Source organism: Pan troglodytes, chromosome X, assembly GCF_028858775.2.
Source record: "Pan troglodytes isolate AG18354 chromosome X, NHGRI_mPanTro3-v2.0_pri, whole genome shotgun sequence".
NCBI lineage: Eukaryota > Metazoa > Chordata > Mammalia > Primates > Hominidae > Pan > Pan troglodytes.
The window spans coordinates 29,361,980-29,383,534 of NC_072421.2; the positions used below are offsets into that span (position 1 = coordinate 29,361,980).

General features: G+C 36.1%; 1 protein-coding gene across 2 annotated transcripts in view; it reads left to right on the top strand.

Annotated features, from left to right (window-relative positions):
* IL1RAPL1 (interleukin 1 receptor accessory protein like 1) overlaps positions 1–21,555 on the top strand; it is a 1,365,259-nt gene that overhangs the window by 197,294 nt on the left and 1,146,410 nt on the right. Inside the window, exon 2 of one of the 2 annotated variants that reach the window (XM_009438881.5) lies at positions 8,397–8,502. In XM_009438881.5, coding sequence (XP_009437156.1) covers positions 8,421–8,502 — 82 coding nt within the window. In that variant the 5' untranslated portion in view covers positions 8,397–8,420. Of the gene's footprint in view, positions 1–8,396; positions 8,503–21,555 lie in introns of those variants that run through there. The other variant, NM_001009038.1, reaches the window with a different exon arrangement.

Genomic DNA, 21,555 nt, shown 5'->3' on the forward strand with positions numbered 1-21,555 from the left:
TTTGTGAAAGCTAAATAATATTCCATCTTACAGATATTCTCTACAATTGTTACTAGTCCTCTATATTAGTCAATAGAAAATATAATAATTATCTCTTTACATAAATCTGTCTGGATTAATGAATATTTAAGGTGGTATATTATTTACCTATTTTTACATAACAAATTACCAAAAACTTAGCAGCTTGAAACTATACAAATATATTATCATGTAGTTTCTGTGGGTCAGGAATCTGGGCACAGGTTAGCTGACTCAGTTCAGGGTCTCACAAGTGTGAAATCAAGATGTCATCTGGGTCTTAGGTCTTATCTGAGACTTGAAGTCCTCTTCCAAGCTCTTATGGTTTTTTGCAAACTTCAGGGGTTTTTTTTATTTATTTTTATTTTTATTTTTATTTTTTTTTTGTGGTTTTAGAACTGAGTCCCTCAGCTCCTAGAGGTTGATGGCCATTCCCTGTCACATGGCTGTCTCCATGACATGGCACTTTCTTGTTGAAAGCCAAAAGGAAATAATCTCTGCTACTTCTTTCCTCTAACCTTTTCTATCTCTAACCTCTAGAACCTTTTTTAAAAGACCACCTGATTAGGCTGGGCCCAACCAGGATAATTTCCCTTTTGATTAACTTAAAGGCACCTGATTAGTGGCCTTAATCACACCTACAAAATCCTTCTATCTTTGTTATATAATATAACCTAATCATGGGCATGATATCTATCATATTTATAGGCCCCACCCAAACTTAAAAGAAGACAATTCTACAGGGTGTGGACCCAAGGGAGTGGAAGTCTTGGGGCCCATCTCAGAATTTTTACCACTTACAGATGGATTTTTAGAAGCAGGATGATTGATTCCCAGTGGTTAAGTATTTTAAAGACTATATATTGAGAAATTGCTTTCCAGTAAAACTGTACTAATATTCACTCCCATCATCAGATTATCAGCATACTTGTTTTACTATATCCATATCGACATAATAAATTATCATTTAAATAACTTTGATTACTCTTTTCCTTTCTCTATAATTATATATGTATGAATATACAAAATTACAATCATGGCATTTTTGTGTGAGAAAATTTTATTTTTATTTGACAAATTATTTTAGTATATGCTTTTATTTACTATCAGTTTTATGATTGTAATATTTAGTGACTGTATGTCTTCTAGGTATTACCTATTCACTTGATTTATTCATTTTCTATATTCATTCCCTTTGCTAATTTTCCCAATAGATTTGTAAGCATTCTTTATATTATATGGGCACTAGCCTATTGATGTGTATGTTGGAAATATGTTTGCTAATTTATATTTGACTTTTAACTTTCCTTATAAAATTTATATTTTTATGTTCTAAAAAACACAATAAATATTCCATTTGAATTTTGACTAGAAGTGCATATTCCCATTTTGGAAAAATTTGACATTTTGTGCCAAAATTGATAAAGTAGTCAATATTTTAATCCTGGAGCATATTATTTGGATGAATTTATAATGGAATAAAGTTTTCTAACTTTTTGTCACCATGCCCTACTACTAATAAAAATTTTGCTTTTCTCTTTTTCTAATATTTACAGTCACTGCCTAGGAATTCCAGATCAAAGCTAAATGAAAATAGTAACATTAACTATCCTTGCCCTCATTCTTTATATTAGTTTAAAGCACTTCGTCAGTTTAAAAAGAAAAAGGTTTTCTATATTTTTATAGCCATAACCATGATTTTCTATTCCTTGGACCAAACTCTGTTTCTTGAAAGTTTGGAAGTACTCATCTGTATTGTTTTCTTCAATTAACATTTTTGGAGTTTATACTTTAATAGCATTTTGAGATTTTAAATGGTTTTGGGTTTACTCGTAATTTTCTTCTGTTTAACGAATTTTAGTTATTTTTATCCCCAATCATCCATTCTGTAAAATTTACAAATTTAGTAAAATTCAGTGTTCTAAATATTTTATGTCATTGTATATTTTATAACTTCTTCAGTTCTAATTTTGTTTATATCATTGCTCTTTTTTTTCTTAATAGATTAGAGGGAAGTTTCATCAACTCTTTGTAATACAAAACCGGTTTTGACAGTCTGTTCTTTAAGCACTATTGGTTTTTAACCTCCTGAAGCATATAGTCAGGACATCTTGAGAGTCAAACCAACCCTTTCCTTACCAGATTCCTGTACAACTTTTCAGCTTTACCTGGTGCCACCCAGTAGGTGTGCCAATTATCCCATAGTAACTGCGCTTACTGCTCCAGTAGTCTATAGGTTTGCAAGACATTCCACAGCATTTTATGTTAGATTGCTCCACAGTGAACTCCACAGTGTTTAATTCTCGGGACAATATTTAAATAAGGCACAGATGCATTTTGGATAAGATTATTTGACTGCTGCGTATAGTATTCTTCATCACCTTGTAGGGTAATCTGCCAAGAAGTGTATGACTTCAGATTTTTATTGATAACTTTGGTTTTTTAGTCATATTGTGAATTAGCTTTTGGAGATCAGTTTAGAAGCTTGGTTGTAAGATTTGGAAGGTCAACATTCTCTTGTCAGAGAAGCACTATAGGAATAAATGGTCTTCTGTTTAGAATTGTGTTAAAAAGAAAACAAACAAGCAAAATTCCCACAGAGTTTTGTCAGGGCCAATTTAGAAAAAAATTATCTTGGTGACCTAAAACTTGTTTTCGATGATCTAAATGTATCCCCCTCCCTACTCCCCAACTCATATTGAATAGATTGTCAAGTATTTAGCTTTATTTTCGTCAGCGGTTTTCCAAATGGACCATGCACTCTTTCTGTCCTACTCTACCTGTAATCTCTTGCCCACCATTTATTTAACCCTTTCTACCTTAGTCATTAATGAACTCCCTCTTCTGCTTCCAAAGTCAGCCCAATGCCACCCTCTTCTGTGAATGTTTTCATGACCTATCCAGGCTGCACTGAGCACTTTCCATGGATTCTTGAGAAGTCGTCTCTCATAACATGTATCCCTTTGCTAAAATTGTTGATTTCCATGTCTCTCTTCCATGTAATCCTTGCCACAGTGACCATTTCCTAATCATTTTGTACCTCAGTATTTAGAACAGCATCTGCATCATGATAGGCACTCCATAATTAAAAAAACAAATGTATACATAACTTTATAATTTGTGTTTAATTTCCTCAAGGTAGTAGCCAAAGCTTATGATTTAGACACAAGTTTCCCTGTGACTAATTGTAAATCTTGTGCCTTTTAGTAACTTATGGTTGCAGAGTATCTAAGAGCTTCTGTTTATCCTCTCCACAGGAAATCTATCTCATAACATGCATCGCTTTGTGTAAATTGAACTCTTGGAAAAATACTTTATCCGTGTCAGGCACAAATGGATACTTCAATTTTTGATTAGAGTGAAAAATGGTTGCTTTAATCTTGAATATAGTAATGGCAAAACTTTAAATATTAAGTAAAATATAGTGAATCATTTTTTTAGCATAGGTAATTACTACATACAAGCCAGGAGTGGAAAGAAGGCATAAGAAAAGAGCTAGCATTAGAAAATGTCTATAATTAAATGTCATTGTTAAACACTAATAGTCACCATAAAGACAAGTATTTTATTTAAGGCTTATGAAACTTTGAAGTAGGTATTTGCTACCTCAACATGTTGAGGAAAAGTAGGTAAAAACTGAAATAAATATGGCAGATACTTATGTCCATGCTTTGTAGATGAGAAAACTGGGGCTTATAAAGATGAAGTAACTTGCTTACCTTAACATACAGTAAGGCCAATAATCCAGGTTTTTCTGATTCTAAAGCGTATTCTCCCTGCTTTATAGTTAAGAATAAAACAAATGAGTGCAGCTTCCCTCCCTTTCACTTCCAAATTTACCTTTATATTCACCCATTTGTACTTTATTTTCTACCTATAAAAGGAGTCTCAACTTCCCCATACTAATATCTCTTCCTTCTAGATTCTCTTCTTTCCTCTGACTCTCTTTTGCCTCAGTTTACATATGTCATCCAGAATTCCCCAGTTAATCCTCAACTTCTCTACCCTGAATTGTGGATTCCACATCCACATTCAAAACACATTGTTGCTTGTTTTGAATGTTGTTTTTGAAAAACATTCAAAAACAAGCAGATGAAACCTAGTTTCCACCTTGGACTCTTTTGATTATGCCCACTTATACTCCTATTTGTGTAATGAAAAGACTGGTCATTAGCATCTTAACTCTGATACCAGTTGTCTTTTTTATTTCGAGACAGGATCTCACTCTGTTGCCCAGGCTAGAGTGTAGTGAAATAATCACTGCTCACTCCAGCCTCAACCTCTGGGGCTTAAGTGATCCACCCGCCTCAGCCTCCCCAGTACCTGGGACTACAGCATGTGCTACCACACCTGGCTAATTTTTAAATTTTTTTGTAGAGATGCTGGTCTTACTGTGGTGCACAGACTGGTCTTGAACTCCTGGGCTCAAGTGATCCTCCTGCCTTGACCTCCCAAAATGTTAGGATTACAGGCGTGAGCCACCAACCCTGGCCCAGATGTCTTTTTTTATTCTCACAATACACAAACTCTCCTGATTGTATCCTTAAATATCCTTGCTTGCTTATTTTCCCCAGTATTTTCTGATTCACACTCCCTCTGTGGCTTGCTTTTCTCACTTTTTCTCCCTCTTGATTCATTTTGCCTGTCCTATAAATATTTGTAAGCCCCAGGGTGGATAATGTGAGCCTTCTTCTCTTCTTTATCTGTACTTCCTTCTTGTTTTTCCTAATACATGTTCTTAACTTCAGCTACAGTTACAGTGTTGTGTTATCTTCCATCTCTCTACTAAGCTCCTGGCTAATATTTTAATAAACTACATGAAAGTTTTAACAGGGCCAGTCTAATTAAATAGGTAAGCATTTGTTTCCTTTATTGGTTTGTGAGCCTTTTTGATTAGACTCCATTGCATTGTCTTTGTGTCCCCACTACATCATAGCAAAACATCTTGTAACTAGTGTATGCTCAATAAGGGTTTATCAAATGATGGGTTTAAATATCAAAATTGAACTGCATATAATAGCAACCATATCCAGTCTTCCATTCATTTATTTTTTTCCAGCTAGTATTCATTGAGCACTGGAAATTAAAAGTTGCATAAAACTCACATTTACCCTTCAAGGCCTTCCAGTCAAGTAGAAAACTGGGATACACAGAAAACTTGATAGGGAAAGGATGTGAATATTAGTAGTATGAATTAATTGGTAGTACTTACAATAATAATAAAAGTAATAACAATTAACTGCAATAACAACAATAAAAGCAGAAGCTTTGCCTGTAATCCCAGCACTTTGGGAGGCCAAGGCAGGCAGATCACCTGAGGTCAGGAGTTCGAGCCAGCCTGCCCAACATAGTGAAACCCCATCTCTACTAAAAATACAAAAATTAGCCGAGTGTGGTGGCGGGCGCCTGTAATCCCAGCTACTTGGGAGGCTGAAAGAGGAGAGTCATTTGAACCCAGGAGGCAGCGGTTGCAGTGAGCCGAGATCGTGCCACTGCACTCGAGCCTGAACGACAGAGAGAGACTCTGTCTCAAAAACAAACAAACAAAAATCCTGGAAGCTTTGATTTGTTGTTCTTTCAATGTGCCAGTGCTGTTCTAAGCACTATGCTATATGTACTATTATAATACTTTGCAAATGAAGAAACTAGTCACAGAGAGGTTATTTGTTCCAAATCACAGTTGATAGGTGGCAAAGCTGGGATATATAGACTTTCTGCTCTTAACCATTGTGATATGCTCATTCTGCATAAGGTTTAATAGTGGTTTATGTGAAGCCAAATGGTGAATGGTATTGACAGGAAACAGGCAACTGGTTTCAGGTCCATTTATCCAGAAATTGAGGCCTCTTGAAATTAGTTCACCAATAGTATAAGCAATAAGAAAATATGTGAGAACCTCACTAAATGATTATGTACAGTTTGTATTGCTATTTCTGGGTGCAAATTTTGATTATGCAACAAGGATAGCAAAACTTGGATGTCTATGGCTAGATATATTTAATCTGTTTTGCAATTTAAGACACAATAAACTTCTTCAAAGAAGTTTGTAAAGATTATTATAGATTGACCAAGATGTTAAGTCTGTGAAATTCTATGGATTTCTTTTTGTGTTCCCTAATACACAAAGTTTCAAGAGATTCAGTTAAGGATATTGATATTACCAAATTGATGCTTTCCACACATATTAATTTTAAGAAATAGAATTGCAAACTAGCCTATATGCTTTATAGAAATGAAATGAGTAAGGAAATAGTATTTTGAACAGGAGTAAAGTAATAAGATAGTTGAGCTGAAAGGTCTTGCAGTGTATAGTTGGGTCCTGGAGTTTCTTGGGCAGTGCTGATTAAACTTACACAGAGAAGAACTGATTCTCACAGCTAACCTGAAGGCTGAAGGTGTCAACTTGAAGATTTCCTGCCGCTCCAGTTAGTGTGGTGGCTGGGAAATGGGATTCGGGTTTTAGGAATGCATGACTCAGATTTGTACTTTAATGTGGCAGTTCATCAGATGTGTCTGATGAATCAGCTCTTTGGATTAGGTTTCATTTATGTCTTTATGTAAACTTAAGGTCTTTGGATAGAAAACTTAAACAGATTGTCATCCCTTAAAGGTGCCGCCATTAAAATAGATTATTTTCCATGCTATTACAAATTCACTGATTTTCTGAATAAAATGGTGATGGTGACACCTTGCCACAGGTGAATGGATTTTGCTTTTGTTTTGTGAATTAAAATGTGTTTTAACAGACTTATTAATATGAGTAAATTAATCAATTAAAACCATTCAGAAGTATCTGAATGAGGCTCTGGGAGAACCCAAAATGTGATAGTTTTGGCATTCTCATCTTTATTAAAGTTATAGTGATTGAGAACTGGATTGATCAGTCCTCAAGTGTCTTGCAAAGAAAGGTGTCCTGTCATAAGTTTACAATATATTTGAACTGTGTTCTGATTTCCCACTTTTTGAAAGTCGGTCTTTCAGCTCCACTATCTCAGTCTTATACAAAAAGAAAAGAAGCAGAGAGTAGAATGGTGGTGGCCAAGGGCTGGGACAGGATGGGGAAAAATGGGGAGATGTTGGTCAGAGGGTACAAACTTGCAGATATACAATGAGTACATTCTGGGGATCTAATGTACAGCATGTTGACTATAATTAATAATACTACATTGTATACTTAAAATTTTTTGAGAGTAGATCTTAAGTCTTACCACACACAAAAATATAACAACAGTATCAGTTGAAGTATGTGTTAGCTAACTTTATAGTGGTAATCATTTCACAATATATATGCATATCAAAACACATTGTACATTTTAAACATATCCAACTTTGTGAATTATACCTCAATAAAGCTGAGACACAGAAGGATGATTTTCTGAGGAAGACAATGTTCGTTTATTTAATTTCAAATGAAATATTTCTCCTTTAGAAATCCAAACACACTAGGTTAGTGTCCCTCCTTATATTCCTCTGCAAGCCTTATAATAGAAAGAAATGATTTTTTGGTAGTTTCGTTGAGTGTTGTTTCTTCTTCTTCTTTCTTCTTTCTTCTTCTTCCTTTGTTGCTTAGGCTGTAGTACAGTGACACAATCTCAGCTCACTGCAGCCTTGACCTCCCAGGCTCAAGCCATCCTCCTACATCAGCCTCCCAAGTAGCTGGGCCTACAGGTGCACTCCACCACGCCCAGCTATTTTTTTTTTTTTTTGTAGTGATGGGGGTTTTGCCATGTTGCCCAGGCTGGTCTCAAACTCCTGGGCTCAAGGGATCTACCCACTTCAGCCTCCCAAAGTGCTGAGATTACAGTCATGAGCCACTGTGCCTGGCCAGAGTATACATTCTTTTAATAAAAACAAAAGTCTTAAAATTATCTTAAAATATCTTTTAGAGGTTTTTGAAAGAAAATTATAAAATCACGATTAAATATTTTGAGGCATACAGTTTATGATTTAATCTCTATTGGAAAGAATGACACTGAATAAAACCACATTCTATTGCAGCATGGAATGTTAAAAATGTCAGTTTGGATGATTTTTATTAAGATAAATTGTTAGTGAAATAATTCTTTTGACGGGATTGTTTCCACTTATTTAAATACAACTAGGGTGTTTAAATAAAAAATCCAAAACCTCAAGTGAACATAAGATTTTAAAGCATTTTGGGGGTGAGGGCTATGGAGGCATAATTTTGGTATTACCGGTTTCGATTTAACTTAGGAACCACAACATATGGGAAAATATAATAGAAATCCTGGTTATATTCTTTCCTTTCATGTAATTCATTGCACCACTCATGTTTGATCAAAGTTATGAAACTCTTATAATATTGCTATCTATTTTTAAAACATGTATGTTTTTCTTCTTTTTAATCTTTGCTTTAGGGAACAGCCTTTAAGAGCTGGAAGATGAAAGCTCCGATTCCACACTTGATTCTCTTATACGCTACTTTTACTCAGAGTTTGAAGGTTGTGACCAAAAGAGGCTCCGGTAAGCAGTATTCCTCTATTTTTTATGTGTTTTTATAGCTTAAAGTGATAGTGCTACATTTACACATGTGCCATTTGTGGAAAAGTTGAGAATGATCAGTTATCAATATTGTGGAGATACTGTAGATATTATGAGTAAATAGGTGGAGCACACTCATAGGGAATTAGGAAAGTGAGAGTGGATTCAAAAGAATGTGGCTTATTTTGTTGATTACTATGAATTGGCATGGATTCAATAGCAAAGCCTTGTATTTAGATTTCATTTTGTGGTAGGATTTTAAGTATTCTTATATAAACAGTGTTATTTAATTTTTTGCATGGAAATATTATTGTATCTTTGATGTTAACTTTTATTGTTACCATTTTGATGTCAGCTATACTTAGGGAAGATTCTTTTCAGGGTTGTACTCCAGCTGATTTGATGAATTGCTTGGAAGTATATAAAGAAAATACTAGTGTTATTGAAGAAAATGTCATGAGGAAGCACTAATATTTTAATAGGAAATATAGAGGTAAAGTAGGATGGTAATGAAAGGAACTACTAAATAGATTAATGTTGGCATTTATGAAAAACTTTACATGTTATCAGGCATCTTGGTTTGTAGTGGACTGTTGATAGTTCAATTGTATGGGACAATTGAATAAATACCATTATCAATGTGAAGTTGTATCTTGTCTAGTAAGTCACTAATAATATAAAGCCTTGCCATGCTCACACTATGTGGAGTCACATAATTTTTGAAGTTATAGCTTTTAGGTATGAAGGAAGATGAAGGGTATTGTGTTTTGTTGCTAGAATTAGAATGTATTGTCTGTTAGTTCCAGAGAGCCTGTGGGAAAAAGAAGATGAGATAATGTACAAGAGGTTGCAGTGTTGTGATATAAGCAATTGCATGGACAAAAGCATCTTTGGAGTTCAGAAAGGAAAGGGAATGAAAGGGTTGAGATGGGGCTGTGAAGCAACCATCTTAACCATGAGGTTAAAAGGCTTCAAACTCACTTTGATGATATAATGAAAAAGCCCACATGCAGGGGAAATAGGGAGCAGCTCTGCTCTCGTGAGCCCCTCCTGGGGATAAAGTCTGGAGGGAAACTGGGGAGGGCATTGTGCATGGACAAAGGTTTGGTGCATGGTTGAAAGTTAAAAAAAAATACTGAGACTGTTGGTTCTAGCATATTTGGTTATTATACAGCTGTTGTATCTGCCATTGATGTGGTTATAGGCAACGTGAAAAAAATACTGTTGTTATGTCTACACATTATTTCATCTCTTCTTCTCAGTGGATCTTTTGAATGAGATAAAACCCTAGGGCAGGATTATGATGTTGTGGTTTATGTAATTCAAATGGGTTAATGGGAAATAACATATATCTTGATTTCTTTAATTGTACTATGCTCAAGTACAATTGAGCATAACCAAGAGAGTTAGAGTAGGTAGAAAGGGGGGTAAATAGTGATGAAAGCTGATAATTTTTACAACACTGATGTTTTCTGGAATAGAAATTTACATTAAAATCACTTAAGATAGGTTTTTGAGATAGTAGCTATATATAAGAGAAACACTCATTTGTGTAAGTATTATAACAAAATGACAATAGTTCATCCAAAATAGAAATATTGATTAATTCTTTAAAACTTTATTTTTCTGGTTATTACCACTAATTATATAAAATCTGTTTTTTTTTTTCAGTTCTTTCTGTGTATGTCAGATCTATGATTTATTTATTCAAATAGAAATGTTACTCCTTTTTAATCATAAAGTAATGGTGATAGGTCCATTCTATATAACCTCTAATTTGGGGGCAAGAAATTTTATCAAACTGGGACTTACTTTGTGTGTTTGAGAAACATGAGAGCAGAGCTAGAAACATGGGGCAGTTGGAAAATGCAAATTTAATATAAATGCAAATATTAAAATGTCTCAAAAATCTATATTAAGTGATTTTAATGTAAATTTCTATTCTAGAAAACATCATTGTTGTAAAAATTATCTGCTCTAAAGACCTGAGAAAACTCAAGAATCTGTCTCAAATTCAGTTTTATTTTAATTTTGTAATTATTTGAGAAGAATGGTAATAAGATGCTGTGCTAAGCTAAGCAGAAGTTCTGAGACCTTTCTCTGTTCAGTTTATGAATGCAGTTGTCACGTAATTATATAATACCTTCTAAACCAAATGTGTTTTCTATATTATAATGTAAAAATGACAAGGCAGGTACTGGGATTTTGTAGCATGCCTGATTTGTTTACTTTTCTATATGATGTGAATTAACATACCTTCCCCTAGTGTCTATATTAAGATCCAGATGGATGGAGGCTTGTTTGTTTGTTTGATTTTTGGATATTAAGTGTGCACTTTGGGAAGGAATAATATTATTCTATCCACATACTTTCATAGCTTGGACTTATTTCAGCTGATGTCTGTTCCTGTGGCACCTTTGTTTGAAGGAAGCAGATATGTAGCTTACTGAATAGTGTCATTACTCATCTCCATACATCAAGTAGAAGAGGAGTGTAGTTGGCATCTTTTCCTTAAAAGATTAATAGCTCAATCTTCATACCCAGCCCAACCTATAAAACCAGCAGCACCATGGCCAGGGGATAAAAATCAATTTTTGATGTTTGATTTTACGTATTAACCAAGAGGACTTCTTATCTTTCTTCTTTTGTCTTATCATTTAATTCTCTTTTGATTCTTTATTTTATTCATCTTTTTGAAAGGTCAATAAACATGACTCAAAACCCAATGCTTTTCATGTGTCTTTTACTAGAATATTATTTTTAGTTCACTGTGACCACTAGAAAACCAGAACTAGATATTTTAATAATTAGGAACATATACAATATTATATTACACAGAGAAATATTGATTTTTAATGGCATGTTAATTTTGTAGAGTGTTTACTTTAGATTAACACATATGGTCATTCCATAAAAGTAGATATTGTTTTCTCATTAACAGAACTAATTTGAAAGCAATAGGAGGTCTTATTACACAAGCTGGAAATGCATTATTTTTGTCACATTGGCTTACAGTCGCATCGCTGTTAATTTAAGGAACAGATTAAATATAATAAGGCAGGCCGGGTGCGGTGGCTCACGCCTGTAATCCCAGCACTTTGGGAGGCCAAGGCGGGCAGATCACGAGGTCAGGAGATCGAGACCATCCTGGCTAACACAGTGAAACCCCGTCTCTACTAAAAATACAAAAAAATTAGCCAGGCGTGGTGGCGGGTGCCTGTAGTCCCAGCTACTTGGGAGGCTGAGGCAGGAGAATGGCGTGAACCCAGGAGGTGGAGCTCGCAGTGAGCCGAGATCACGCCACTGCACTCCAGCCTGGGCGACAGAGCAAGACTCCATCTCAAAAAAAAAAAAAAAAAAATATATATATATATATATATATAAAATAAGGCAATTATATCATTATAACATTCTTGATTGAAATATTAAAATGCAACTTTATAACATTTTGTTTTAAATATCACTTCAGATATGTACAATATGTATGACAACTAAGGACTATATCTGGTCTCTCAGGTAAAGTCCTAAAGTTGTGCCTACATTTAGAATGAAGACTTTTAATATCTATGGAAGCACATATTCAGCATTCGTTACACAATAGATTTTATCCTGGGACAATTTCATACCAATTTTTTTAGTTTTTATAAGTAGCACTTGATGAAAGAGGCTAAGATGACCAATATTACCAATCCCCGTCAAGCATGTGAAGTATTATAGCAGTTCTGTAAGTAAACATCTCAGTTGCTGTCATTTTTAGAATTCTGAAAAAAAATCCCCCACATGTAAAGCAAACGCTTGCTTGGAGAATCTTTGTATCTCAACCAGTTGAGGAAATTTAGCTTTACATTCTTCTTGTTTGTTGGCCCCTTTCTTCATTCCTTCCTCCCTTCTTTCCCTTTTTGTTCTTTCCTTCCTTCCTTTCTTCCTCCCTTCCTTCTTCTCTGCTAGTATATTTATCTGCAAATAAAAATAATTTATTTTCATATTCCCACTGTGTCTTGGTAGGACTTTTCAAACTATAAAAATATTATTATTACTTTGTCTGCATGGTTGAAGTATTTGAAATATTCTATCTTTACAAGGCCATTCAAAGAGGTTAGCATAGTCTTTGTTAATAATAGCTATTCTTAAATATATACATTTTAAAATGGTGTATAAGAAAATCTGCTGTAAGATTTGGGAGCAGGGAAATAGTATAAATAGTTGAAGGACTGTTATGGACAAAGTATGACTATAGCACTTTGCGGGGACTAAAGTGTGAGTTGTAATTTGCCTGAAAAGTTTGGGATACTGAAGAAAAATGAAGCTAGAGGGGTCTGGATGTAGAAATTGGGTAAGAGAAGGGGTTCCATGATGTTTTTCTCTCAAAAACATCCTCAGAATATAAGATGGTGAGTGCAAGGACCATGATTAATGTATGCTTATAATCTCTACAGTGCCAAATATGCTGTTTCAGAGTCAGGGTTCAAGGAAATGTCTTAATGAATTAATGACTGCATGAGTGGTTGAGTGAGTGGTTTTAATAATCAGAGTTACATCAGTGAGGATGCTACAGGACCAAAACGATATTAGAAAGATAAAGGTAAAATTAAATAGAGGCATTTAAGAAAAATGATTTTTTTTTTCTTAAAGAGCAATCAGTGTAATGTATAATGTGAGACTACTGAAGCAAAAGATATAACCCGGAATAAGCAATATCTAGGACATAATAAGGGTTTAGATGAAGACAATGAACCTTTACAAATGGGGAGTGTTTTCATGGGCTTGAAATGCAGTTCAAAATCTGTTAAAGGGTAAGGAAAATGATTCTTCGAGTATTTTTCTATTGGAATTCTACTACGTTTAGTGCCGCTTTAAAGAAGTACTAATGTCATTGTGCAGAATTTTGAATTTAATGGTATTGTTCCATAATGGCCATTATGAAAAGGCTGTAGCTCATGATTACTAATACAGGATAAATAAGCAAGTGACTTCAGTATAGGAAAAAAGTATTCACAGTTATTAGACCATATGGAGAAGAGTAAGTGGCTGCATTACCAAAAAGCACGTTATTTTAGGAGGAATTTCATCTATATAAAAGCTCCCTAAAGCATCCAGCTATTAGAGAGTAAAAGGGTTACCAAAAGGAGTTGGTCTTCTCTTCATTCTAGAACCTGACAGGGGACACCTGTTAGTGTAAATTATTTAGATGCAATTCTTCTAGACAGCAAGAGGAAGGCAAGCCTCAAAAGGTTTTCCTAAACTTGTGACTCTAGGCCCAAATAATTTATAAAAGGTAAGAGTAGTCAAATAACCAAAGACACAGTTTCAGTTCTAATTTTTGTGTTGTTATGTATGGATATTCATTTAAGTAAAAGAAATTATACTACTGTGTAAAGAAAGTGAGATTTAACTGAATAGGAATGAAAAAGTCTAGTGGGGGTACTTCCATCTCATGTCAATGTGATTTATGTGCAGCTGCTCTCTTGAGCATTCCTGTAAGTCAATGAGCTTAATTTCACATGATTAAGAGACAACCTAGTCCCCCAGCATCTGCCTTTTATTATGTTACCATGTGTTTATTCTCAGTTTGTCAAACATGTCAAAAAAGATAAGGTGTTTCTCCTTATTTTCCTTTGGGGTAGCTTATAAGACCAAACTTCTGGGACTTTGTTTCTTTACCTTTTGAAGTTAAAAAAAATGCACTTTAATTTTTTCTCAGGAAAAAAAATTCTCCTATTTATTGTAATTTTTACAAATTTTGAAATTAGATCTAGAGTAATTTTAATATTCCTTTGAAATTATGTCCTTAAATAAAATAATAAGTCTAATAAAAATGGAACTTGCACCTAACAAACAAAATAAAATTAGCCAATATCTTTGTTTAGTTATATCTATGTTCTATGTTCTGTTATACCTATATTCTGTTATACCTATGAATTTCCCCACAAACTTACCCATTCAGTTTTAGTTGTCAGTATAATTTTATATAGAGTTGGCACAGATGAATACCAATTGTGGAAAATGATGCCTGCTTCATGGTGAGTTAAGGATAAAAGGCAGTATGAATGAATCTTCCAAGTTGACTAAGACTTCAATGAGGAGGAGAATATTCCAAGTTAATAAGTATAGTATTCCAAGTTAATCCAACTTATTAACTTGGAATTCAAACTAATTAACTTGGAATATTATTATTATTAGTTGTATTAGTATTCCAACTTATTAACGTGTATTCCAACTTATTACTTATTATTGCTTATAATAAGTAATAATATTCAAAGTATTATAAGTATATAAGTGTGGTACTGTATTATGAGGGTACAAAATAATATATTGTTCTATATATTTGATGGGAGAGGTGAGGAATAGAGGGAAGCAGTATAGAAGCTGGCAAATGGTAGGCAATATAAGTTTGTTAGAGAAATGATGTTCGTATTAGTCCATTTTCATGCTGCTGATAAAGACATACCTGAGACTGGGCAATTTATAAAATAAAGAGGTTTAATTGGGCTTTCCGTATGGCTGGGGAAGCCTCACAATCATGGCGGAAGGCAAGGAGAAGCAAGTCATGTCTTACATGGATGGCAGCAGGCAAAAAGAGAGCTTGTGCAGGGAAATTCCCATTTTTAAAACCATCAGATCTTGTAAGACTCATTCACTATCATGAGAACAGTGCAGGAAAGATCTGCCCCCATAATTTAATCACCTCCCACTGGGTTCCTCCCATGACAGGTGGGAATTGTGGGAGTTACAGTTTAAGGTGAGAGTTGGGTGGGGACACAACCAAACCATATCATTCCACCCCGGCCCCTCCCAGATTTCATGTCCTCACATTTCAAAACCAGTCATGCCATCACAACAGTCCCCCAAAGTCTTCACTCATTTCAGCATTAACTCAGAAGTCCACAGTCCAGTGTCTCATTTGAGACAAGTCAAGTCCCTTCGGCCTATGAGCCTGTAAAATCAAAAACAAGTTAGTTACTTCCTAGATACAATGGGGGTACAAGCATTGGGTAAATACAGGCATTCCAAATGGGAGAAATTGGCCAAAACAAAGGGACTACAGGCCCCATGCAAGTCCAAAATCTAGCAGGGCAGTCAAATCTTAAAGCTTCAAAATGATCTCTTTTGACTCCATGTCTTGCTCATCTGGGTCATGCTGATGGAAGAGGTGGGTTCCCATGGTCTTGACAGCTCTACCCCCGTGGCTTTGCAGGGTACAACCTCCCTCCCAGCTGCTTTCACGGGCTAGTGTTGAGTGTCTTTGGCTTTTCCAGGCACACAATGCAAGCTGTCGGTGGGTCTACCATTCTGGAGTCTTGAGGATGGTGGCCCCCTTCTTACAGCTCCACTAGGCAGTGCCCCAGTAGGGACTCTGTGTGGGGGCTCTGGCCCCACATTTCTCTTCTGCATTGCCCTAGCAATGATTCTCCATGAGAGCCCCACCCTTACACCAAACTTCTGCCTGGGCATCCAGGCATTTCCATACATTTTCTGAAATCTAGGTGGAGGTCACCAAACTTCAATTCTTGACTTCCGTGCACTGCCAGGCTCAACACCATGTGGAAGCCACCAAGGCTTGGGGCTTGTACCCTCTGAAGCAACAGCCTGAGCTCTGTGTTGGCCCCTTTCAGCCACAGCTGGAGCAGCTGGGACATAGGGCACCAGGTCCCTAGACTGCACACAGCAGGAGGACCCTGGGCCCAGCCCATGAAATCACATTTTCCTCCTAAACCTCTGGGCCTATGATGGTGGGGGACTGCTATGAAAACCTCTGCCATACCCTGGAGACATTTTCCCCACTGTCTTGGGGATTAACATTCGGTTCCTCATTACTTATGCAAATTTCTGCAGCCAGCTTGAATTTCTCCTCAAAAAATGGGGTTTTCTTTTCTATCACATTGTCAGGCTGCAAATTTTCCAAACTTTTATGCTCTGCTTCCCTCATAAAACTGAATGCCTTTAACAGGACCCAAGTCACCTCTTGAACACTTTGCTGCTTAGAAATTTCTTCCGCTAGATACCCTAAATCATCTCTCTCAAGTTCAAAGTTCTACAAATCTCTAGGGCAGGGGCAAAATGCTGCCAGTCTCTTTGCTAAAACATAACAAGAGTCACCTTTGCTCCAGTTCCCAACAAGTTCCTCGTCTCCATCTCAGAACGCCTCAGCCCGGACCTTATTGTTCATATCACTATCAGCATTTTTGTCAAAGTCATTCAGCAAGTCTCTAGGAAGTTCTAAACTTTCCCACATTTTCCTGTCTTCTTCTGAATCCTCCAAACTGTTCCAACCTCTGCCTGTTACCCAGTTCCAAAGTCGCTTCTGCATTTTCCAGTATCTTTTCAGCAATGCCCTACTCCTGGTACCAATTTACTGTGTTAGCCTGTTTTCATGCTGCTGATGAGGACATACCTGAGACCAAGAAGAAAAAAAGGTTTAATTGGACTTACAGTTCCACATGGCTGGGGAAGCCTCACAATCGTGGCGGAAGGCAAGGAGTATGTCACATCTTACATGGATGGCAGCAGGCAAAAAGAGAGCTTGTGTAGGGAAATTCCCATTTTTAAAACCATCAGATCTCATGTGACTCATTCACTGTCACAAGAACAGTGCAGGAAAGACCCACCCCCATAATTCCATCATGTCCCACCAGATTCCTCCCATGACAGGTGGGAATTGTGGGAGTTACAATTCAAGATGAGATTTGGGTGGGGACACAGCCAAACCATATCAATGTTTATTGTAGAGATAGCATACAGGCATTCACTGCTAGGACCAGAGGATTAACCCCTGATCCACTGGTGGTCAACTATAGGCTTGCACGTGATCCATAAGGTGGCTTGGAAATTAGGGACACTGGTGTATCAGTATCTTACTGATGTTTTAACAAATTGCTACAAATATAGTGACTTAAAGCAACACAAATTTATTATCTTACAGTTCTTGAGGTTCTTTATCATCACATCTCCTCTGACTCTGACCCTTCTACCTCTCTCTTTCCCTTATAAGGATCTTCATTATTATATTGGGCATCCTCAGATAACCCAGGACAATCATTTCATCTTAAAATCATGAATTTAATCAAATTGGAAACGTACCTTTTGCCATGTAATATAACATAGTCATATGCTTCAGGGATGAGGCAGTAGACATCTTTCTAGAGAACATTATTTAGCTTACTGCAACTGGCAATTAGCCAATTCAAACAAACTGTCTATTGAATGCATTGAAGACTAGAGCAAGAATTGTCAGCCAGGAGCCAGATGGGAATGGAAGAGAAAAGAACAGGGAAGTTGAAAACTTTTGCTGAAGGGCCTATGCAATCCATGGTGCATGATAAAAGGTGCAGGGGGTTTGTAGCAAAAGAAGAAAAGGGAAAGAAAACAGGGCAGAGGGAAAGGAAGGATGAGAAATGCGGAAAGAGAAAGAGGAAACTGATACTAGTGATGCTTTGGATCTTAAGAACATTTTAAGATTAATCTGCACTCCACACATATACTTTCAAAAATACCCCCTTTTCTTTGTGGTAGGCTAAAGGCGTCTGTGTTCCTTTCAACAAAGTAATACCTGACCTGAAAATGATTTCCAGACGTAAAGTAATAGCAGTGAGAATAGTGAAGACAGAAGAGAGAGCAATTTTAAAGTTAGAGTCAATTGAAATAGATGATCAATTAGATGTGAGAGGTTATCAAGAAAGAGGTAAAGAAAAACATTCTGTAATGAGAGGATTGGGATACCATCCATCATATTAAAGGTCCCCAAAGCACAGAAACTTGAAATGACTACTTATTGAAGGAAAATAGTAAGGTCTTTGTGACTAAGATGAAGCCCCAAATGTAGATTGAGGATAGAATATGAAGGGTTTTGAATATCTTACAAGGAATTTTGGATTTTATCTTGAGAACAAAATATTTTGGCTGAGATATTTAATAACTTTGCAAATCCCTTTAGTAGAAAATTCAGTCTGGGTGGTTGGGCCTCTGATTTGATAGATCTGTTCATTGTGGTGTCTTCTCTACGCCATAAAGATGAAACTTCTCGCTTTGTGTATGATGGTGTTACACACATTTGTGAGTCCATCAGTAAAGCTGCCTTTGCAGAGAAGGGAAGACACACAATCAAACTATGTAGGATCATACATGAAAATGGCATGGTCAAACCTGGTGTTTGACATGTAACACTCCCTGTAGAAAAGACTAGGGTGGGATTCCAGAATGACCAGTAAGGGACTCAATAAAAATCGTATTTACATATACTGAGGGCCTGAAAAGCAATCAAAGGCACTGAAAATAAATTTCTGAAGAATATATAGGATCTAGTGAGTGTTTGGAGATGAATTGTGAAATAATTCGAGGAGAAGTTATATTGATGGTGTCGCCAATTACAGAGAGAAGATCAATGGCAATTTTTGCGGGGAGAGTGGATGGAATGAAGTCAATTCAGAACATACAAGCTGTGGTAGTCACTGGAAATATTGAGCTAATGGATTTATTGGTCTGGAATTGTACTAGTTTCCTGTGGCTTCTGTAACAAATTGTCACAAACTGGGTGACTTAAAACAATAAAATTTATCGTCTCACAGTTCTGGAGGCCAGAAGCCCGAAATCAAAGTATAAGCAGGGCTACACTTCTTTTGAAGGCTCTGTGACAGAAAACTTCCTTGCCTCTTCCACCTTCTGGTGGCTTTAGTTTTCCTTGGGTTGTAGCTGCTACCATCTTCACATGGCCTTCTCCTCTGTGTCTTTAATCTCCTTCTGTTTTTCTCTTATAAGGACACCCGTCATTGGATTTAGGATTCACTGGGAAAATCCAGCATGATCTCATTTTGAGATCTGTAACCTTAATTACATCCACAAAGATTCTTTATCCAAATAAATTCATATGCACAGGTCTTGGTGGACATATCTTTTGGGGGACCACTGTTCACACTGCAAATGTCAAAGCAAGAGGTATGGATTTTGAAATTGTCCTCATATTGAGAGCAACATGATGGAATGAGATTATCCAGGGAAAACATGCAGAGAGAGAAGAGGAAAAGAAAAGGGAAAGGGAGAGGATCAAGGATTCTGTGGAACACTAGCCCTGAAGAGGCTGGCAGAGAAAGAGCAGCCAGTCAGGGAAAGAGACTAAGGGAAAGCTAAGGGAGGAAGAAAGAGACCTTACTTGTTTTGGTTCCTGCAAACCAAGAGTGGAGAAAGTTTCAAAATGAAAGAATGATCATGTTACATTCTTTGGAAAGTTGTGTCAGATAACTGAAAATACGTCATTAAATCAAGATTCAGGAAAATGTAGGGGTGGAGAGACAAGGGAGTCTGAAAGAAGTTGATGTCAGGTTTAAAAAAGTATATATTGTACAAAATCAGTATATTAAAGGGCCTTTGCATATTAAAGGGATTTTATTTATTTATTTATTTATTTATTTTGAGACAGAGTCTCGCCCTGTCACCCAGGCTGGAGTGCAATGGTGTGACCTCGGCTCACTGCAACCTCCACCTCCAGAGTTCAAATGATTCTCCTACCTCAGCCTCCTGAGTAGCTGAGATTACAGGCACCCGCCACCATGCCCAGCTAATTTTTGTATTCTTTGTAGAGACAGGGTTTCACCATGTTGGCCAGGGTGGTCTCGAACTCCTGACCTCGTAATCCGCCGCCCCCCCCCACCTTGGCCTCCCAAAGTGCTGGGATTACAGGCGTGAGCCACCACACCTGGCCAGGGATTTTACTTTTTAAAGTTTGTTTAACTCTTTAGAAATTATGCTTTTTCTATTTAGGTAAAACGAGTATAAAACTTGTGGTCATCCATGCTAATGAAAAGAATTGTACATTAGTACAGATATAATAGTATAGATAACATTTTTTTCCAATCAAAAACTTCTTTTTTTTCCAATCAAAAACTTCTTTTACCAAGAATTAAAACATGTTTTGCCATAGATAAACCTCCTGAAGGAAAGGTGATACTGATTTAATTTTCGTTTTTTCATTTCATAAATACAGATATGGAAGATAGCTTACAAGTGTATTATAATTTTCCATGGTTAATCTTCATGTTAAGTATCGTAAGTTCCAGGAAAGGTCTACAGACAGCTAATATTTACACTCCAACTTTCATCCACAGTGATGATCACAAAAATTACATCTTTTTAGTTAGTATCTCAGAAGTGGCTTACATTAATCTGATGAGTATTATATTAGGTTGGTGCAAAAGTAATTGCAATTTTTGCCATTACTTTCAATGGCAAAAACCGCAATTAGTTTTGCACCTACCTTATAATACCCACAGCAGTGGAAATTAAAACACTTGGGTTTCAATGCAGCTGCTAACGAGGCTTGTTGATTGGGAACATGTCCCTAACTGAAGCTGTCATATCTTTGGTTTCCTTTTTCATAAAGTTTTGCACTACAACATCGTCCATACAAATAATAGTTCATCTTTTTGTTCCTTTCATAAATATTTATTGAGCACTTTCAATGCATACTAAGTATATACCTGACACTTTTTTCTGTAACTTATTTTACATGTTTGCAAATTGATCACACGTTTAAAAAGGCAGAGTTTGTGACCAGAGTACCTGAGGCCCATTGTTAGCTACATTTAACTTTGTGCTATACAGTTTGAGTCAGTACTACAGAGTGGAGGATGTTATTAGCTTAAAACAAAGGTTCTGTTAAGAGAAAAAAAAATTAGTTTTTATTTCTTTTTAAATAGCACACAGTATATCATTAGAAAGCCAAATTAAAAATAAGATACTTCTTGCATGTGGTGATGTGATTAAGTAAAATTTGGTTTGTCAGTTTCAAATACCAAACCATGTTTTAGTCTATTTTTGCTTATTTAAGGCAAATTTCTTTTTGTAGAGTTATGGTCTCTTAAGACATCTATGCAAGACACCTTGCATGGGAAATGTTGCCTTAAGGCGATGACAGTGAATAACTTTGCCAAGTTTTAAAATCTCTGAGGGTTATATATAAATATTTCCTCAAAAAATGTCAGTGAGCCTCTTGTGAGTATTCTCAACACTATTCAATTGTCATTTATGTTTTACTAACTGTACTAA